General features: G+C 35.4%; 1 protein-coding gene across 8 annotated transcripts in view; it reads right to left on the reverse strand.

Moving 5' to 3' along the window:
* Positions 1-22250, reverse strand: part of LOC137253516 (uncharacterized) — a 75737-nt gene extending 53487 nt beyond the window's left edge. The window contains exons 1-2 of one of the 8 annotated variants that reach the window (XM_067790585.1): positions 13733-13917; positions 12867-13003 (exon numbers count right to left, since the gene is read on the reverse strand). In XM_067790585.1, coding sequence (XP_067646686.1) covers positions 12867-12911 — 45 coding nt within the window. In that variant the 5' untranslated portion in view covers positions 12912-13003; positions 13733-13917. Of the gene's footprint in view, positions 1-12866; positions 13004-13335; positions 13918-22125 lie in introns of those variants that run through there. The other 7 variants (XM_067790583.1, XM_067790584.1, XM_067790587.1 and 4 more) reach the window with 7 other exon arrangements.
* Positions 22251-22934: the final 684 nt, after the last annotated feature.

Here is a 22934-nt window from a genome sequence, read left to right on the forward strand (position 1 = left end):
CATATCACGCCATTCGGTTGCGGTTCCTTTTGCCTATTTTCCTCTTCTTTTCTTTGCATTCCGATCCTTTTCTTTATTTTATTTTTTCTTTTCTTACCTTTCTTTTCTCGATGATAAATTTTTTCTGATGGTGATGCACACATCAATTATTTTTGGAAATTTTTTGTACTAATTGGTATGGGAGCAACCTTGATTTGAATTGTGAAATTTAACTTTTTCATGCATTCTTTTTTTCAGTTTCCTTACCCCAATTTGGGGTTTCTGCTTTTTACAGCTATAAATGTGCGATATTTGTTTCTCAATTACGTTTGGTCGTTTTCGTCTCATCACTTCACTATATTTGCTTTAAAACATTTCTGCTAACACCCGTAATTTGGCACAATGATTACGTTGATAATAATCATAAATAAATAAATTTGTATAATCGGCATGTAAACATCATCAAATTACTACGCATCTCACTTGCACACCTCCACTGAAATTTCTTCTTGAATTGCTGCCTTCTTACATTTAAATATTTTGCATATTTTTCACATACCTCTTTTCAATCAAGTTGGTTACATCTCACAAAAATAAAATAGATAAAACAGAAGCAAATTACGCATTTTATTGTGATACAAAAAGCGTTTGCGTATGTGAAGATACGTAATTTTTTCACAGCGTTTTGCGGAACTCAGCCAACACCAATAAATAAGAAATTTTGCTTAATCATTGAAAGCGCTCGCCTAAAGTAATGAGCTGTCAGCCGGCGTTCAACAAATCGTAGTCCAGCGCCGTTAACCCAAATATACCGTTGTTAGATTGTACATATATAAGAAAATTTTACCGCTAATTGGGATTTTATCATACGAAATATATACATATGTAATATATTTATTATGGGTCAAATAATTTTCGAATCCCTCAATTGTGTTTGAAATATTTGCTATTGTAATTATTGCTTTCACTGATAAATTGTGATCAGAACCAAATGTTTGCATTAACAGCGCGCGGGTGATTACAAGAAATAAAATAAGAAAGGACCGCAATGAATTTTACAAAAGAAAAAAACGAAAATTTTCGACTTCATAGCCGCATTGAAACCTAAGGAATGTGCGCGCGATTAGTAGGAAGAAGATCACGAATTCAAAGTTCATTGCCCACTCGCAGTGCATATTTTTCGCTATCTCAGGAGCTGAAGGTATTTGTAAGTTGAAAGTTGTATTTATTTGTAAATATTTTGTATTTTTTGAGGTTTAGATCATTCAATTCAAGTTGGACACATTATCTTATTAAGTGAAGGGATGCCTGATTCGTGAACATTTCGTGATGCCCTTAGGAACACTTCGGAACTATTTTACGGACCATTGCGAAACTTTTTTATTGCCATTTTGGGGAATTTTCAGGATTTCTTCTGCATTATTTTTGAAGTCTTCTTGAGACTATTTTGCGACCGTTTTCGGAATCATTTCGGGACAAATTTGGAACAATTTCAGGATTACATCAGGATTACATCAGGATTAGTCTAAGTATTATTTCGAGCAAACTTCGGAAACATTTGGAGACTGTTTCAGGACAACTTTGAGACAGTTTGGGACAGTTTTGGAATCCCCCTCTCTCCCTTCAATACTTTAAATCAGTTTGTGAATCGCTGCATAGAAATCTCAAAACACAAATCATAATTGAGAGAGTGCCGTAGCCATCCCCAGTGGTGATTGCTTGGCATCAACAACGCGATCAGAAAGATCTTGACAAATCGGCAAAAGGGGTAGTGTCAGACCGGCACTTTCTTTGCTGATCTGATATCTACCGATTAAAAATCAGACTGCAAATGGTTCGCAGTGTTATAAAGTCCCTATTGGCATCCATATCTTATTCGCAAATACCTTCTTGGGCTTAGGGCTCCGCGTGACAGTTTCCGGAGGTATTGCTCTGCTCTGGCACACAAATAAACGATATTGCTCGATGCAGCCGTCAGGGAGTTTGGATAATCGACCGCACAATTTTGGTCCTCAGCACCTCAATAGCCATCTGACTGTGCGAGTGGACATAAAGATCAGTATCACATGACTCATTGATCAGTATGCCAACCACTATATTCTTGATATCGCCGACGTTCGCTTGAAATATACAGCAATTATTAAATATTTCATCCAACCTACTCTTTCTTTACAAGATCACTGTAGTGAGCGTCGCAAGACGTGATAATCTTCATGCCTGCCCCTACCTCTATCGCAATTCTTGCGAGTCTTTTTATCTTACGAGCATATTAAAGAGCCTCTCTATTAAAGACGCCTTCAAATCGTAGTACCGGCACACAAATCAAAAAGTGTTGATGTTTTTAACGGTGGGTGACATAATGCCACGGGCAAAAAATCAATTAACGTTATGACCACTTCAAATGGCTATAAGATCAATTGGCCTTGGCTTCAAATAATCATAAGGTCAATAGACTTTATGGCCTTTTTTAATTTGGTTTTAAGGCTGTTCCGGGCCAATTTTTATACGAATTTTCGCTTGAATGGGACCAAAATAAAGGAAAAGTAGCACCGTATCCGAAAATTTAAAAAAAAAATGTATTTCTCTTTTCATTCGAGAGCAAAACAGTAAAACCTAAGGCTGACGACGACTAACTAAGAAAATCATTTCTAATGGAAAATTGTAAAAGTTATCACAGTGCCACAAATGTTTATAGCTTGTAAAAACCGTGAAAATAAAAATTGCTTCTCACCTAGCTTAGCTTATAGCGAGAACTCGGCCGTCCGCCTAACGCGAAACAAAATAATTGACCTTATGGACTCTTGAGACAAAAAAGAGAAAACTCTTTATGTTAAAGCCGTTGACCTTATGTCACCCATTCAACCGTTTTTATCAAGAATAAGGCTTTGTTGTTCCGTTTATTGTACGATCTTTTTGGGGTATGTACTGAATTTTCATTTATGTCCTTCTACGTGCCCAAAAATATGTACGAACAATCGGGTATTTATAGTGAATTCTGTAAAAAAAAGTAACCCCATCGTGCCTGAAGTCGTTAATTCGTGATATGGCCAATAAATTGCTATCTTAATAGGGTTAAATTTTGTTTCTCAAGGATTAAATAAATTTTAATTTACAATAAAAGGTGTGAAAATTCAATAACAATAAAATTTTCTTAATCCTTCATGTCTGCATTCAAGCATTTTCGATTCAATATATTTTTTTCCTCTAGTCTTCTGGGCGCAAAGTTGGTGTGACTGAGGTCATGCAATGGACATTTGAAATATGCATGATATTTATTTCCTCGCAATCAGTAATTGACTGGGTCACTTTGTTATTGCCTTTATTTGGAAAGTCTAATTATAAATGCTAAATAAGTTTTGCCAAGTTCGTTGTTGTTTTGTGCAAACAAAAGCTCAAAGATTAAATTATGTATATCCAAGATCATTTCAGCGATGTAACCTTGTACAGCTGATAGTGGACTTAATTGCCAAAATAATAGCTTATTTGGCCTATTTTGAAAACTATGGCTGGTATATTTCTCAGAGTTTTTTTTTATTTATTTTTTCAACGCCTTATTTTTCATAAATTTACTACTTCGCATACCTACGAGCTCCAACTTGCAATTTTTATTTAATTTTTTTTTTTGTTTTTGTCATTTTATTGCATTGTATAAACAGCTGGCTACAGCGATAAAACCAAACTAAACAAATGCTAACAATCACATCAAACAATAATGAGATATCTTAACAAGCTCAAACAATGATTTTAGGTACGAGCCGACTACCAACTCAGTTCCCACAGCGTGCTGAATGAAGCTTGCGCTTGCAGCCACAGCATGTCAAGTATTGCTAACAATTAGCCGCCAAATCTCCATTTCTTCATTATTTGTTCAAGTTGACTTGTGTGCGCGCGCTGAAGCCACTGAACTTTGCCATTGCTTTTGAAAACGCCAATTGTTTGTTTGCCCGCAAATTCAACAACCTCAAACGATAGCTCTCATCATTATTTATGATCCCCGCAGTTGCCCCGTTATGCATCCATATCTCCCTACAGAGAGACTCGCATGCAAAGATCGCAAGAAATTTCTAAATTTTAAGAATATTAATAGGAATATCTACTTCTTTTTAGATCCATTTGTTCTGCACGGTTTTTGATGTAACAAATTTACAGCTACAATAAAAAAATGTAATCGCGATATATAACAGAGAAACGCTTGCCGAATAGTTTTAATTACTATGAAGCAAACAACATAAATAAAACTTAAAAAAGATCGCTAATTTATGACCGGCGTCCATGATCTTAGCATAAACAGCTAAGGTCATTCCTGCGGGCAAAACTACCGCAACCTAAAAAGCAAAAATATTTTGTGGCGCCGTTAGAAATGTGTAGAAAGAACAAAGCCAAAAAATAAAAATATTACATACCGCTTCAGCTTTTTTAAGGAAAAAAAATTTATTAATTTTATGAGTCATCAAAGAAGAAGAATTGACTGACAGATCACCATATAAGCCATAAAGTATGGGTTAAACCTTACCAAAGCTTTCTGACAGTTTGAATGATTCTCTTTTGTAACGGTTGTATCGAAATCAATTAAAATCTAGACTTTACACAAAAATATAAAAAAATAATTTCGCATTTTGTCACTCCTTATAAAGTGACTTAAATCACATTTAAAAAAAACGGCTGTGTTATAAAAGCAATTATGAGTTTCGAGTTGACAACTGAGCATTTTCAAAATATTAGTGCCGGATTGCTTCATATACTGCTATTTTGTTACATCGACCGAAATATTAAAGAAAATCGCAGAGAAAGTTTCGAAAAAATTGCAGCCGCTCACTAAGTGTGACGGCATTCACGACTCATTCGCTAATCTGTCAAGTTGTTACGTTTCTCTTTTATATCGTGCTTCCAAGTAGAGATTACACACTAGAGGTGGTATTTTTTCTGTGAAAAAAAAAATTTACATCTCTAAAATTTGTTCATAGCTACCGATTATCGAAGGTAAAAATTTATATAGGAAATATAGTTATTTAATTACCGATAAGGAGTTAAGCAAATGAAGATGACGGCCACCGTGGTGTGATGGTAGCGTGCTCCGCCTACCACACCATATGCCCTGGGTTCACACCTCGGGCAAAGCAACATCAACATTTTAGAAATAAGATTTTTCACTTAGAAGAAAATTTTTCTAAGCGAGGTCGCCTCTCGGCATTGTTTTGCAAGCGCTCCGGGTGTATTTCTGCCATGAAAAGCTCTTAGTGAAAACTCATCTGCCTTGCAGATGCCGTTCGGAGTCGGCATAAAACATGTAGGTCCCGTCCGACCGATTTGTAGGGAAAATCAATAGGAGCACGACGCAAATTGGAAGTGGAAGAGAAGCTCGGCCTATAATCTCTTCGGAGGTTTTCGCTCCTTACATTTTATTATACTCAGCGTGCTTTGCGCACAGAGTATATTAACTTTGATTGGATAACGGTTGGTTGTGCAGGTACAAAGGAATCGAGATAGATATAGACTTCCATATATCAAAATCATCAGTATCGAAAAAAAATTTGATTGAGCCATGTCCGTCCGTCCGTCTGTCCGTTAACACGATAACTTGAGTAAATATTGAGATATCTTCACCAAATTTGGTACACTATCTTACTTTGACCCAGAATAGATTGGTATTGAAAATGAGCGAAATCGGATGATAACCACGTCCACTTTTTATATATATAACATTTTGGAAAACACAAAAAACCTTTTAATTTAGTAAATAATAAACCTAGAATGTTGAAATTTGACGTGTGGACTGATATTGAGACTCCTGATAAAAACTTAAAAAAAATTTAAAATGGGCGTGGTACTGTCCACTTGTGATAAGATCAATTTCACAAATATTATGAATCATAAATCAAAAATCGTTAAACCTATCGTAACAAAATTCGGCAGAGAGGTTGCCTTTACTATAGGAATGCTTTGAAGAAAAATTTACTAAATCGGTCAAGGACCACACCCACTTTTATATAAAAGATTTTTAGAAGGGCCGTGGACGAATAAAATAAGCTATATCTTTGCAAAAAAGAGCTATATATCAATGGTATTTCATTTCCCAAGTGGATTTATAACAAAACATAGGAAAAACATCAAATTTTAAAAAATGGGCGTGGCACCGCCCCTTTTATGACTGAGCCATTTTCTGGGTTTCGGGAGTCATAACTCGAAGAAAAATTAACGGATCGTAATAAAATTGGGTACACAAATTTTCCCTATAGTGGGGAATATTTCCAGAAAAAATGGACGAGATCGGTTAAAGACCACGGCAACTTAGTCTAAAAGGGTCGTAGACTAGAATAATAAACTATAACTTAGCAAAAAATAGTTTTGGATCAATGATATTTCACTTATCAAGTTTTATTGTAAGAGAAAATGGGGAGATATTTTTTTTTAAACGGGCGGTGCCACGTGTTATGTAGAAAAGTAATTTATCTGAAATGAAATGTACAATTGAAGCTCACGTTGAGTATATAATGTTCGGTTACTTGTTTTTCTTTGTTTTTGTTAATTTTTATAATTAAGTTAAAATTTACATGGAGCATAGAAATTCTTGAGATAACTTTATTTGGCCAAAATAGGGTGACCAGCCCTAGATAAATCGTTAATTGTGGATATTTTGTAGAAGAAATAGCAAAAATCTGTGGTGAGTGCACAAAACCAACTATCCAGCTGACTTTTGTAACACTTTTGCCTAGCACTTAACTAACATTCGATGCTTCAATTAGCGAGAGAATGAGAGTTTCGTTAACTTTTAGATAAGTCACTAACTGAAGATGGGGAAAAAGGCACTTAGAGAACCAAGTAGTACAACACCTGCTATTTCAATACAGTGGCTCCAGAAAGTTCCTACATTTCTGTTTTGAAACAAATTGTTTTCGGCGTATATGGTACTTATTTTTTCGAATAAAGCACAGTGGTAAATATATCAAGTGATGGCACATTATAAATTTTAAAAAGGTAGTCCCAATTAGTGAATTTCATGTATAGAAATGGGAGAAATGCTATATTGGTGTATGACCTAAATATTCGAGACCTGTTGTTTACCGTTGCAGCTCGATTACAAAGATTAGCACTAATATTTGCTGAAACAAACAGACAGATTCGCAAATCCGAACGTAAATACATATTAATTTAAAAGCCTATTCAGTATGCCAAATAAGTTAATATATATTTATGTATAAATATTTTTAACAACAACAATGTTATACTTATTTACATAGCCATATGTATTAATTTATGTTTGAACACAAATGGTAGTAAAACAAATGAATTATTCAATAAACATATTTTCTGTTTTTCCCATATATTCACAAATTATTAATGGAGCCCAATTTAGGCGCTGACACCACAAATGGGCAACAACAAATAACTAAGTAAAACTATCTGCGACAAATGTATTTTCGTGCTAAATTACTTTGCGTAAATTACGATTCCCCCGATTACCTAGAGAATTGCGAATTAGATAACTTTTCTGTGAGTTTGTTGATGGCTCACCGGTAGATGATCCAATAAGGACACACCTACATACATACCTGCACACTTGGCTTTGACACCAGGCACAATACATCAAATTAGCTAATTGGCACGTACTCCACACGAAAAAAATATTAAAAACGAGAATAAAACTTACACTAATTACTAATAATATCTCAATTGTATTATTACTAAATGAGTTCAAGAAATGATATAATACAAAATTGAAATTAGTTACACGTTTTAGCATCTGACTTCCCGCGGAGATGTGCAAATTTGCTTGCCCATAAAAATGTCCAAAATGCTCGCAAAATCAGCTGTTAAATTGTTTATTTATATTTTTGCTAACAACATTTAAACATTGAATATTTAATTATACGCCTTTGAATCAATATGTAAATATACTAAGCTGTACAAACGGCCATACGCATTTGATTGACATCCCACGTAAGTTGCAATCTTTTGGAACTGAGTTGAAAAAAATATATGGGCGAAATACCGAAGAGCATGCACATCAACAGCACTCACTGTATTCAATAAACCATGTTGAAAACTCCCGATTTTAAATAAAGGACAATAAGCTCAGCTATTAGGAGAGGAAAGCGTGGCCGTAGGCACATTTTCTGGGCGCATGTTGATAAATACCCTGCTTTTCCAGCAGATGCAAGATACCCAATTCTTCAAGCACTCTCTCATCTCATGAGCCTAACACCATGCGATGGCCCTAAATGACTCCAAAGTCTGCTGTATGTGACATGTTGAGGGAAAATGTACGCCAAAGTCTGCAGTGTCTGGCAGGACGCCAATGCTTAATGGCAAGATTGTGATATTTCTAAGGACCTTTAGTTTGACAGGCGTGTGGGAGGACCCCATCTGCAATGATATGTCAATGCTAAATAGGCATATAATGAGTATAGATGGCGGTTGCCGCCGCTACAACGGGCATAGTAACAGACCTGCAGAGCTACAGGGTATTTAAAGAAATAAAATAATTTCTTTACATCCATTTTCAAAGATTACGTCTATAGTCACTTGCACACTTACCAATAATTTTAGACGATTTTCTTACAAAGGGAATTTGCTCAAGTTTAATAAATAGTTAATTATAATTAGCATGCAATTGCTTGGAGATTTAATTTTATTACCGCTTTATTTTTTTATTTGCATGGTTTGGAAGAAGTTTCATTTAAAATAATGTATCGATTAGAAATGTTTACAATTTAAAATAAAGTATAATTTCAGAAATAAATACACAAATAACAGAGATTAATTATAGCCCCCTCACTCACTTCAAAGCTTATAAAGAGTTCCCCCCGCAAAGTTGATAAAGCCAAAAAAATTGGTCAGAAAAACATTGCAATATTAGCCGTGTTTTTTTTTACACGCGTATACGTTTTGCGCGTGAAAAAAAAACGCCTATCCTTGCTTAGATAATGCTTAGGAGACCCATCTAGCGGCTGTGGTTAAACAACTAGCTACAGCAACAGGGTGTACCGAAAAGCGGAGACACAACCCTCTGTTGTATTTCTGTGTATAACATATAGCTGAATCAGTTGTGATAAATAGTGGACGCGCATAGAATACATAAAATTAGTGCAGAGGGTGAAACATAGACACATATTTCAGTTACATCTGAGTATAATGCGTATTGAAATTTAAGCTGCAGTCATTGGTGCCGTTTGTCGTATCGCTGTAGTCGTATCCCTAACGTAATCAGCTGTTTATCGTTACGACGGTAAACCAAAAGCCAATTAGTTGGCTAAGATACGGTTACGACCTTAGCGGCACCAATAATCGATTGCATTGTTTCCCATAAGGTTGGTCGAATCAGCTGTTATAAGGTTACCGATACGGTTGCCGATAAAGCACCAATGTCTGCATCTTTAGTAGTACTAATTGTATACGTAGTAATTTCAGAGGTGTATTTAAAGCTGCAGACATTGGTGCTTTATCGGTAACCGTATCGGTAACTTTATAACAGCTGATTCGACCAACCTTATGGGAATCAATGCAATCGATTATTGGTGCCGCTAAGGTCGTAACCGTATCGTAGCCAACCAATTGGTTTTTGGTTTACCATCGTAGCGATAAACAGCTGATTACGTTAGGGATACGACTACAGCGATACGACAAACAGCACCAATGACTACAGCTTAAAGTTTGCCACTTAAGCGTAAACGTATATAGATGAGAAAAAAAACACAGCTATTCTCATATTCTCTAATAAGAGGTGCGTGTTTTGCCCAAAAAAAAAAACAGAAAGATTGATTCATAACTGACTTCAGATAACTGTGAAGGATTCTCGGTTAGCGGCGGCCACCGTGGTGTGATGGTAGCGTGCTCCGCCTATCACACCGTATGCCCCGGGTTCAACTCCCGGGCAGAGCAACATCAAAATTTTAGAAATAAGATTTTTCAATTAGAAGAAAATTTTTCTAAGCGGGGTCGCCCCTCGGCAGTGTTTGGCAAGCACTCCGGGTGTATTTCTGCCATGAAAAGCTCTCAGTGAAAACTCATCTGCTTTGCAGATGCCGTTCGGAGTCGGCATAAAACATGTAGGTCCCGTCCGGCCAATTTGTAGGGAAAATCAAGAGGAGCACGACGCAAATTGGAAGAGAAGCTCGGCCTTAGATCTCTTCGGAGGTTATCGCGCCTTACATTTATTTTTTATTTTTTTTATTCTCGGTTAGCTATGATATGGGAGAAAATGAAAAATCGGGGAAGATACTTTAACTCCACTGCTTACACGTAGCTAACAAAATTTTTTTACTTGCGATAGTAAAATCTTAATTTTTTTAGGTACCACACCGAAGATCCTGGGTTCACGTCCCAGGAAAGCAGGTTATATATCGCTCTCCAATAAAAACCCGAAACTCTTGCCTTTTTTGACAACGTCGGGATCTCTACTGGGTTGCTGCTGTTTGATGTCTTCGCCAATGCTAAGGCTTTACTACATATGCAATGTACGGCAAAGGCATTAGGAAAACCAGGACTTGTGACAACGCCTACACAGTCCATGTAATGAAAAAAGCCACGGCTACAAGATATACGTAAAGGGGACTTGTGCTCTTCCCAATTAAAAATAAAATACTTAAGCCTCGAAAAGTTAAAAGCAATTTTTAGGGCCGCTTGCCTGGAAACCCGTACTTTCCAACCTCCCATGCAGCACAACCATATCTGCTGTTTGAAATTTGTACTCTGCTATTCGAAATCACGTCCATGCCGACAGCATCATTATTATTTCTACACCAATATATAAGATTTTTGTAAGTAATAATATAAAAGTAGAATGGAAAATGTGTTTTTTAAACACCAACCAACTTCGGCTGTTCTCGATCACCCGATTACGTGTTGCCCTAAATCCCTACCATTGCGACATCTGCTTTGCCCATCTTTAAATATTATTGTACAACTTGTCTCTCCCCTGCGAGTAAGCGGTTAGAATATGCCCGCGGTAGCTATATTATTCGTAAAGGGGAGAAAAATACAAAAAAGGCCATCCAATCCTGAGCAGTGATAACTCGAACGGAGCAATGCGGGCATGTGCATCGCTTGCTTAGCCCTATAAGGGTCAATAAACGTTGTATCGTGAGGATCAGGAATATCCAGTTGTAACCTGTATATAATTTATCGCTTGGTGCTTATATATGTACAGATCTCATCTCTTGTACCTAGGATCGGTTCCCTAGTGGAAGATTTGCGGGGACTGTGGTTTCATCTCGCATGTTGGCGTTTCGCTTACATGCGGGGAAGTACACTTTTGGGAAAGTTGGCAACAAAGCAATCTCTTCACAGTAATGCGGTCTTCTTCGTTAGAAAGTTTGTAATAAAGTGTCCCTTGATTCACCCGCAAGGGTAAAGCACCTTTTTTACCTAAGCATAAATATTTCCAAGCTTCTGCCAAATAAAAGGTTGAGATGCACATCCCTAGCTTGCGCTGGTTGAAAATTGTGGTATGTAATACCGGAGCGTTTTAGGTTCGATCTTGCATTTTATCGCTTTGTTAAGGGGCAGGGTAAGTGGATGTAAACATATAATTGTCGTTTCTGGATTACAATTGATAATTGAAAGTGTGGGTTTGTGAAGCTGCTTTGGGCTATGCTGAATAGTTGGCGTCGGGAGTAAATTTGATTAGTAACTTTGGGATTAGTTTGATAGGGGCTATTTCTAGAGTGAATGGACATTTCAATTCGTTGTGGCGGAAAGGTTGTAATCACATAAAGGTTGTACACATCCCTTGATATTGTACTGAAATGTGTGCAGTTATGTCAGACGGTGTCCCAAGCGTCAGAAGTGGGGCAGCGAAATATTTTTGCTTAGAATAGAACCCAAGATGGATGGCATTATTTTTAAAATGTCAAGGAGCTTTGATAGACTCCGTATCTTACCAAGGTAATACATACCTTGTGATTGTACACCCGATTTAAACTTAATTTGGTACCAACGATCGTGCACTGAAGTATTTGGGCTGGAAAAATGGAGCCGGAAGTTGGGGTTGAGCCTTAAGGCAGGTACTCATGTTAAAAGCATACTACTAGTTGTACAACTTGTCTATAAGATTTTTTTAATCCGTAGATTAAATAAATAAATAAGTGGTGACGGGAAATCGTCCCAATATATATTAATTATCGACCCTAACGCAGAATAAAAAAAGAAAAACCAAAGGAGATGGTGTGGTTCTAACCACGTTGACATCGAGCAATCGAAAAATTGCTTGCATTTGACTTTGAAAATGTGCTGCTTTTATTTAACTGCAAATACAGGTAATCCAATTTCACACTGACAGTTAATAATGTTAATTAGTCAAGCTATCTATATTAAGACGCTTATTGAACTCAATTTATTATTTCAATGCAGCTGGATAAATGTTCGTTAATGAAACAAGTGGTTGTGTGGGAAAGGGAAAAATTATTTATTTCATTTGTGTGAAATTTTTATAACATTGTATAACTTTTTTTAAAAGGGACAAACAAGAACGATAACATCTTTAGAACCTGCTGTTAATTTTCTTCTTTATCAACTATTAAATTTTAAATCTAATTTTTAGTTAAAATAACTGTTTGGTTTTTATTTCTTCACTTCTAATGTAATTGTGATGAAAAAACCAAATTTCTAACTCAAGTGATTGTTTTTGCATGAATTTTGCATGAAACGTCTATTTATCAACTGATTATTGACTCGAAGAGTGTAGATTTAGGTATAAACTTTAAATAAATATTCAAACATAAATAATTATTTCTTATTCGGAGTTTCAACCAGTCAACGAAATTAACTGAGTTTTTACTTTAATTTCGACGATAATTGAAAACATTATTTTTAAATTTTTTTTTAATCCTACTGTTAATAATTCCCTTTCATATTAAAAAAAACACTCCGTCATATTATTTATAACTCACCGCTAAAGCTGCAGCCAACATCCAACTGCTCAGCCACATTTCCATTTCGCTTTTACTTTCTTCCTCTTTTTTAAAATTTATCTTTCACCAATTTTTAGTTGCAATGTAGGCTTAAAATATCTGCCGGGTTTTTATTGCTAGTGCAAAAATTTAAGAAAAAAAAATTTAATATAACTTCTTTCAGCTGTTATTTCTGCTTCTTTATATTAATTGCATTGTTTTAAGTTTCTTGTTGTTTGATTTTTGCTTCGGAAATTATTCAATTAAAAACTCTTTTCAAGTGCAACGGAAATCGCAATAAGCCAATCGCAGCAACAAAATGATGAAATAGTGAAAGACAAAAAAAAAAAAAAAAAAAAAAACAAAAAAAAAAAAACAAAAAACAACAATGAAGCACAAACTGCTTCTTGCACGCAACTTGCCACACCAGTCGCGATTCGCGAGGCAAACGTTTAATTACTCCACTCACACAAATACAATAAGATTGCAAAAAAAAATATATATCAAATAAACAAAAGAAGTTTAATTTTATGAAATTGAATGTTTTCAATCGCGGATAACTTGTCTGTTGCGCTTCCGTTAAATCGATTGACAAATAAGTGACACAAAGCCATCCAAACAACAACAACTTTGTTGTAATATGCGTTTTGTTAATTTATATTTCGTGCAACAATAATTTTTTGTTTATTGCATCTTTTTAAATCACAATGCTAATTTTTTAAACGAGCAATCAAAACAGAAGATAACAAATCTTGAGCAACTCGAGCAACGATCTTACATTGGCGCGCACGTTCAGCTAACTGCGGCTGGCAAAACGCTCAAACGCCCAACACTCGCTAAGCGCGATCACCCGTACGCCAACTCACAAATTAACTACTTTGCTCTCCAGCTTTTTTTACCCATACATGGTTTCACTCAATGCATATGAAATTTATTTATTTGCTTCACTTTTGTTTGCCACACAAAATGTCTCTGATCGATTTATTTGAGCTAAACTTTAACGGGCCACTGTTTATTGCAATCGCACGCGTCCGTAAACGAAGCTGGCTAAAACGCCACTAAAAGCTAAGCTAAACAATATTAAGCTTAAAACTGAAACACTCAGCCAACTACAAAGTGACTTCATGGAGGCAGCGTCAAATTGCCACACAAAAAATGATGAACGCCTCAAACGCAGCAGAATTAGCAAAATTCGATACTCCACATAATCGCATCAAATAATATGGGATTGCAGGAGTTTTATGCATAGTGGTGTCCGATTCCAAGCGCGCAACTGTTTATGATATATACTTACATATGGGGTATTCCATCCCATTTCGACCAATTTTGAACCCGACCCCTTTAGAATTGGCTGAAAGTTTTTCTTCTTTTCCTAGCTTACGCAAGACGTTTTTCAGAAATTTTCAAATTTTTTCATCCAACTCAAAAAAAGTTATGAATAAAAAAAAAAAACACCGTTTTTGTTTTCAAAATGCTATAACTTTTTCAAAAATTGACCGTTTGGGATCTTTTTTTTTAAATTTGTTTTTAAATGTACTTTTCGGAAAAAATTCAAAAAAATGTTTAAAGTTTTTTTTTTGTAAGTTTTCAGTTTTTCGAGATTTTTCGAATTTCGCCCTTTTTTTCTCATAAAAAACTTCAATCAATTCTGCAATCAGCCCCACTAATCCCGGAGTGGGCCGAGAATTTTTTTTTTTTTTTTATTTAATAGAAAAAAAAACTTTAAATTTTTTTTGTATTTTTTCCGAAAAGTACATTTAAAAACAAATTTAAAAAAAAAAGATCCCAAACGGTCAATTTTTGAAAAAGTTATAGCATTTTGAAAACAAAAACGCTGTTTTTTAAAAAATTCATAACTTTTTTTGAGTTGGATGAAAAAATTTGAAAAACTTCTGAAAAACGTCTTGCGTAAGCTAGGAAAAGAAGAAAAACTTTCAGCCAATGGATGGAATAGCCCATATATAGTGAGCGATATTATTTTATATTGAATTAGATAGAAATGTTATGAACAGGCAATATTTTTTCCACTGGAAGCTATTTGAGGATCAAATTTATTGTGTTTAAAAAAACGAGGGTCAGTTTTTATAGAATACTCATTAAAGATTTTCTATGCGGTCAGTGATTGCCGGGATATCGATGATTAAATACAACTCGATCATACCACACCGAATATCAGTAAAATAAGTGTTCGTAATATGAACTTCTTATCAAAGCATCCAGGAAAAAGTCAAGAGTTTCCGTTTTCTCTACCAAATATGCTTTGGCCGTAAGCCATCTTTAGTGTAATTCGTTATATCTCGTTTTGCAGCCTTTATCGATTTTTGAGTGAAATACTATCATAAATCACCCTACAGTTTGAAAATGATTTTCAGAATTGTTCTCAAAAGCGACCCATCTCAGCTGAAAGTCGTTGATTTTATGTTGTGAAGTGATATTCTTCCATCGTTCATAGCAAGATTTTCTATAGATTTTCCAAAGAAAAGATCTTCAGGTTTTCCAATTAGTAGCTTCCAGATACCAAAATAGAGCATTAATCAAAAGTTTTCTGAGAAGGGATGTTTTCGAAACGGCAGCCGAGTTAGACTATTCCCGTCAGCAATCGCTTTCATATAGTTTTTTCAACTTTAGAGTCATAGAAAATAAGCAGGTAATATTGCACATTGGCTACAAAACTAACCAAAGGTTTGTTAAAAAGCCCTGTTGTTCTTAGTTACATAAATTATATTCAAGGTCCTCTTAAGGTCGTCGAAACAATTCCAATCACTTGTCTTAAACATATGTAGATCAACTCATATAAAAATTCTAGCGGATGGTTTGAAAATGCGCAGTCCTAACTGTTAGTACATGTAAAACATCCATCGGATGAATAGATTGCATGCTTGGAGCTGCCTCCAGTATCATTAATAATATCACCCAAACTTTCGACCATTGGTGTATTTAACATAAACAGTGTTAGTTGTCAGAAATAAAATTTGTCAAATGCTGAAAAAGCATTGCCACTTCACAAAAAAGTATGTTTTGGAAATTTTTAATTTTTTATGTGACATCTTCATTAAGCTATGAACATAATAAGGCTAAATATTTACAGAGCTGTTAAAAGGTGAACTGATTAAATGAAACTAAAAGGCCACATTAAAAAAGTAAAGAAATATCTTTATTTTCCTTTAACCCGTTTACAAGCCACTGGTAAGGAGTTAATGCAAAGATACCAACAGAATCGAGAATCTTTGCTTGAATAGCTGCACCAATACATTTTTTTTAAATTTTCAGACACATTTCCTTCAGATCAGAGCCATGGCTGGTTTATTGAAACCACACCGAACCCTCCTCATTAGTAAAGAGTAGTTCGTATTTTATTGTGTTGGAGGCTGATCTGTAAGACTCGCCGCAACACTGATTTGTTTGTCCCTCTCCGACATTCCTTTTTTTCGTTTGCTCTGGATAAAACATATACTCCATTTCCTTATTTATTTGGACGGCAGATGTTTCCCAACTTCTAATACAGTGTCGGTATACTAATCTCCTGATGATGTAACTGGTTTCGCGTGTCCTCTGACTTCACTACACATGGAATTCAGTTGTAAGTTTAGAGAAACTTCCTTTAACTATTCTAAGGCGCTAGTATAGCTCAGCTTTAACGGTTTATTTGGTTCGCAAAATTCTGACCTTTCTTCTGATCTCCAAGTTTCGATAAATATCTACCCATAGGACTACCTGCTATCTATAAGCGCTACGGACAGGAACTGAGCAACTGCTTCGTACCTTCGTTCGTCTTCTTGATAAAAACGGTAATCGCAGTGTTTGCCCCTTTTGTAATCTATGAGTAAACAGTCACTTTGTTACATTGCTTTATTTTATCAATCACTTTGTGGCAGCAGAGCCTCTTGCTGCGGTAAGACCACCGTTTGCATGGTGACCCAGCGTGTAAGCCGTTCAGCTACATGGTAAGGCGCTATGAAGTTCGGCTTAGCCCTCACACTAGTGACAAGCTGACTAACCGAGCAATGGCTTAAGATTAAATAGTAGAAAAGAAAATAACTATGATGTATGCTTGCGATGGGGTCAAGCTTGGAGCAACCGTTATGTTGAACCGAATAAAATGTAGCAAGATACATATTTACTGCAGATGCATTCTCGGACAGCTGTTTGGTCCAAAAAGGCAAGTAGAATTTCAAACAAAAATATTGTTCCGGAACTTTTTTTTTTGTGTTAAGTTAATGGCCATATTTGTATCATAAGTCAATAATATACAAAATTAATTATAAAATTAAATTATGTTTGCTAAGAATTTTCGAATACCGATAACAAAAAAGTGAAAAAAATACATATGCACATCCAAAGGTAATTCTTTCCAACTATATAATGTTTTCCCTGATTTTATCTTACGGGGATCGTGAACAATTTCTTTGTATATTTTCTTAAAAGGTATAAAACAAAATTACTTTTAAAAAACATAATTTGCCCCATTTATTTCAATCGAAATCTGCGGGTCACTGACCAACCCCATCCCGAAAGATACTTTCTAAAACATAATTTCCAATATATGTGGATTCCATCTAGAGGCGCACTCATCATATACATTAATCTCGCTATAACCTTTAGGTAAAAAATTAGGCTTAGATGCGCGCGAATAGCCAATTTAGATAAGTATCTATATATGTATGCCATTAACTTTAAGTAATTCATATAAGAAATGGTATTTAATTCTTCAAACTAACTTTCTTATGATGGAATTTTCTAATCACATTTAGATTAATTCTGGCCTGTTTTTACTGTATGAAGCAAGTCCATTATGAAAACTGTAAAAACATGTCATTTTTCTGAAGATCACGTACAGCTTTGCTAAAAATTTTGTAATTAAATCAAATTGAACTCGCATTAATTCTGCAATAACTCTGGCTCCGTCACTGTGGCGTAGGCGTCTCTGCACAACCAACTCGAGCTTAGATTTACCTTTGATTGATATAAACATATTTATTATAATTGATATAGTTATATGAATGTACATAACATATGTACATATTTACTTACATACGGTTAGAGCAGATCTTGTTTCAGTTAACTGCTGCTCACTCAGCCTTGAAATTGTGCGCAGACTCTGTTTGGCGCCAAAAATTTTGTCTTTTTTTCTAAAAGATCATTCGATATGATGACGAAGAAGAAGAAGGAAGGTATTTTTTTATTAGACACGCACCACTCTGGTCCTAAACAATAGAGCTTGTCATGCTGGTTGTTTGCTTGCATTTTCTTAAGACTGTAAAACAGAAATTTTGCCCGTCAAGTGAATATGTGGGCGTGCTGTGTGCGCAAATACCTTTGAGTTGTTGCCGATGACGATAAAAATAATTAGAAACTCAAGCATGGTAGTGTTGCACGAAACCGATAAACCAAAGCCGGAACATCGAATTATTTTAAGAGCCAATAGAACAAAAAAAACGGATATAAAGAACAAAGCCGATATTTGAGAATGGAAACCCATTTTTTTCCGAATTATTCATAAACATTGGAAGCCTTAAGTCCATATTGTTAAATTTTGTTAAAATTGTGTAAACATATTTCCAAAATATGATTTATCATAATATTTATCTCCGTCGCCAATTAAACTAACAGGAATAATAAATATAGAGATAACATTCATTAAAAAAAGCATATCTAACTCAGATTATTTCGACTGCTGCGAGGAATATCACCCTATCTCGAATGCCATTTTGAAAACGTCCTTTCCTAGTTAACTTTCTCGGAATACTAAATTTTTTCACATAAATTCAACAAGTCCTGGGGCTGATATGGAGCGCTTGCGATCTGGCAGTCGAGATAAAGTGATATTCCACTCAGACGTAGATTTCCATGTTATTCACTTGAATAGGCTTCTGTGCCGAAATCCGGGTTTGGCTGAGACTTCAAGCATGACATTTTTGTTAACACTACAAACCATACATCCTTAGTATATACATAAATTCAAACGAAGATTATTTTTAACGAGATTGATGCTTGTGAGCCTTACTTAGCATAAACCCGCACTGCATTGAGCCCCGCTGCGCTTTGTCTCTTTCGCTTTTAATTAGGCCAAAAATTGCTGAATAAACAACAGTTAAGCAATTCAAATTGAAGTGGAAATTAAAAGTCTAATTAAAGTTTAAAGATCAAAATATGGGCAATATCAAGGTTGTGGAACAAAATGTTTATCATAGAGTCATGTGAATGAAACCTGAGCAATTGCTTATCTTAAAATTTCAGGAATTCGACTGAATTTTCAGCGTACGAAAAATTATTAATGTATGTAGAAGATCTTAATCTTAAGAAAATTTTCATGGATGTACTTAGTGCCAGCTTTACACCTCGCACATAATATGCTAAAAGCTGAACGATGCTCAAACTGAAGTGAATAGACGCTTTTATTCCTGTGACTCATTTCCCTTTCAATGCCGCGGCGGCCGTAGTGTGGTCGGAGCGTGCTCCGCCTACCATAACGAAGATCCTGAGTTCGAAATCTGGGCAAAGCAACATCAAAAACAAGTTTCATTCAATTAGAATAAAGGCTTTCTATGCGGGGTCACCCCCGGCAGTGATTTGGCAAGCACTCCGAGAGTACTTCTGCCATGAAGAGCTTCTTAGTGAAAGCTCAGCAGACTTGCAGATGCCCTCAAACAAAATTATAGAGAAGCTCGGCCTAAATCTCTTCGGAGGTAAATCGGGCCGTTTATTTATTTATTTTCATTCCAATGCATTTCATGAACATAAAATGGCCTTTCATAAACTTTGACCACCTACCGGTAGTTTTTTAATTATTATCATATTTAATTGAAGTTTTGCAATCGGGTTTATTTTTATGTTGATAGAACTGTTCTCATACACCCAAATTTTCAGATAAAATGTATGTGGATCCGTATGGAATGTCTTATATAAAAGCCTCGCCCACGACTTTTTCGTACACCCTGCACCGCTCTTTGATAACAACTTTAAAACCTTTTAAATATAAAAACAAGAATACAAATTTGAAGCCCATTAAATTTTTTCTAAAAGTTTAAATTTTTTTCTCTGAAAGCATAAAACACCTCTCCCTATCAATAAGAATATTAATCAGGTCTTATATGGAAACACCTTTGGCTATGTCGAGGCCTTTTCCATGCCTATGGTGCAGTTTGCTTGAAAGCGCTTTTCATCCAGTCTATATACTCCTTGAAAATAGTTTTAGTGCTTGGTCAAACTTGTGAAATATATCCCGAATTACTTTGCAGTTCCAGTGCCCTATTTGTTAGTAAAATCGGTTTGTTAAAACATTTCTAAAATTGCCATAACATCACAATACTCAAGAGCAATTAAATTTAATTCTCAAAATCCAGCACAACAACTTCACTCAGTCAATAATATGGCATTCAAATAATCTCCACCAATTTTCTATGTCATCCAAATAATGTTAGTCCAAATACAATATTTAAACGAGTTGGCTTCATTAATAAATCTAATCTAGGTCGATGCAAAGTGTCAACAACAGCTCGAGCCTTAACTCAGAAAGTGTTAAGATCACGAAAACGTACTTCAGGCTGGACCTTTGGAGAATTTCATGATGTTCAACTTCGAACTGGGCTTGAAAACCGAGCAAGACATACATATGAAGCGAGATATTTGCGGAGTAATAAGATTTGCGACCCCGCTCGAACATCTTAAGACGCACACATGCGACTTATCATGAATACCATTAATATAAATAAATAAATGCAAGGTGCGATATCCTCCGAAGAGATTTAAGGCCGAGATTCTATTGCAATTTGCGTCGTGCTGACGCGACGGGACCTACGTGTTTTCCGCCGACTCCAACGGCATCTGCAAGGCAGATGAGTTTTCACTGAGAAGCTTTTCATGGCAGAAATACGCTCGGAGTGCCCACTCCCGAGGAGCGACCCCGCTTAGAAACATTTTTTTCTAATTTAAAAAACTTGTCTCTAAATTTTTGAGATTGCTTGGGCTGGGGCTCGAATCAAGATTTTCGGTGTGGTAGTCGGAGCACGCTATCATCACACTATGGCGGCCGCAATTTAATACCATTAACATAATGTCAAAATAAGGGCGTATGGAAGTTTTCCAGCATATCTCATATTCCGATTAATTTTAAATTTCTTACTACATAAAGAAATAAAATCAAAAACAAATGTTAAAGACAATTTTTTTTTCGTGTCATAATATTTTTTGAATAATTTTTAGTTGTCCATTTGTTAGTGTAGACTTGTTTTTTATGCCGAAGTGCTCGTTCATCATATGAAAGTGCTTTTGCTTTGCACTTACATATGAAAATCAATTAATTCCATTTGAATTTTATTTATATGAGAGGGTATATGGGAGTGCATCGAAAATTGTTTCTTCAAAGCCTTTTCTGCCGGGAGTGGGACTCGAACCCGCACAAAACAAACGCGGTCAGCCACATCATGCCTTAGTTGTTCTAAACTTATCCCAATTGCCTTCTTTGCCTATTTCATTCTTTGCGCAGTCCATACTTTGTATGGCATCATGTGGTAAAGTTATTATGCTTTTTGTTGATGGCGGTTTCAAAGAAACTGGTATTTGCCTTGTTCTATTTATGGAAATAAAAAGAATTTACCAATGTTGTCTATTTGTATGAAATAAGCGGGGATTGCCCTCATTGCATTTTTAAATAAATTTTTGTACATTTTTTTTTAAGATTTTCTCCACTTTTCTAATTTAAGAGTTTCTATAGCGCGGAGGCCGCAGTGCTCCGCCCAGCACACCGAAGATCCTGGAATCACGCCCCGGGCAAAGCAACATCAAAATTTTAGAAACAAGTGTTTTCAATTAGAATTTTTCAATTTTCTAAGCGGGGTCCGCCCTCGGCAGTGTTTGGCAATCACTCCGAGTGGATTCCTGCCATGAAAAGCTTCACAGTGAAAATTCATCTGCCTTGCAGATGCCGTTCGGAGTCGGCATAAAAACAAGTAGGTCCCGTAACGCTAATTTGTAGGCAAAATTAAAAAAGAAGCACCACGCAAATTGGAAGAGAAGCTCGGCCTACAATCTCTTCGGAAATTACGGCGCCTTACCTTTTTTTCTATGGCGCAAACTCAATCCCTTTTTTTAGAATTTTTTAGTGTATTTTATGCCTAAACTATTTAACATGATATTAAGAAAAATATGTCAATTTTCAGCTTCATACTACTCTAAATTAATTAATATTAATTTCTATTATTAGTGAAATTAGGCATTCAAGCATTCAAATATTTATTTGTTCGATTGATTAATTACATACTCACTATTTTAGAGCAAACATTACATTTTTTTTAATAACATTTAACACAAAATGAACTTTTGACTGTGAAATATTTATTAAATTGTTGTTTTGTTTTGTTGTGGCTTGTACTTTGTACAAAGTCACTATGACATTGCCAGCGTAGGCGGATATCTTTTGTTTTTGTAGTAGTGATAACAATGTGAGGTCACTGCTGTCCCGATCGTTGGTACGTGGGTGACCATTTTTGTTCTTTAGTTCTAACTGACTGTCAACAAGGAAATGTCACTCCCTCAAAGTCTTTGGCTTAGTAAACAACCGACTTTGCTCATTTAATTTTTCTAAGCTTCTATTTATGGTAAAAGTTGTGTAGGTTTTATGTCTGAAAGAACAAAATATGATCAATCAAATTGTTATGGAGAAAATTTTTGTCCAAAAGGGTGTGTAAAAGTAGCTAATCGGATAGAGATTGATGTAGATACGCAAGTATGTAATCGCAGCTGAAATTCTCACAACAATGCTTATTGAAGTGGCTTTATTTGGACATATTTGTAATTTTTATACCCAGCGCGAATTTCAATTAAGCAAGGTCCATAAAAGTTATTATTTATTTGTAACTAATGCCCAGCTTTATGCTTCATTATGTTCGGGTAAATAAAGTTCTATTGAACTTCACTTGTATGAAACCCTTGAAATTTCAAAATCTGTTGAAAATATATGGAGTTAGCAGCTTTTAATAGTATTTTTGGTAGTTATTTTTAGCGGCGTCGACGGGCAATACCTTTACAATAAAATAAATAAATACTTGGCATAATTACCTCAGCAAAACT

Source organism: Eurosta solidaginis, chromosome 5 (genome assembly GCF_040869045.1).
Source record: "Eurosta solidaginis isolate ZX-2024a chromosome 5, ASM4086904v1, whole genome shotgun sequence".
NCBI lineage: Eukaryota > Metazoa > Arthropoda > Insecta > Diptera > Tephritidae > Eurosta > Eurosta solidaginis.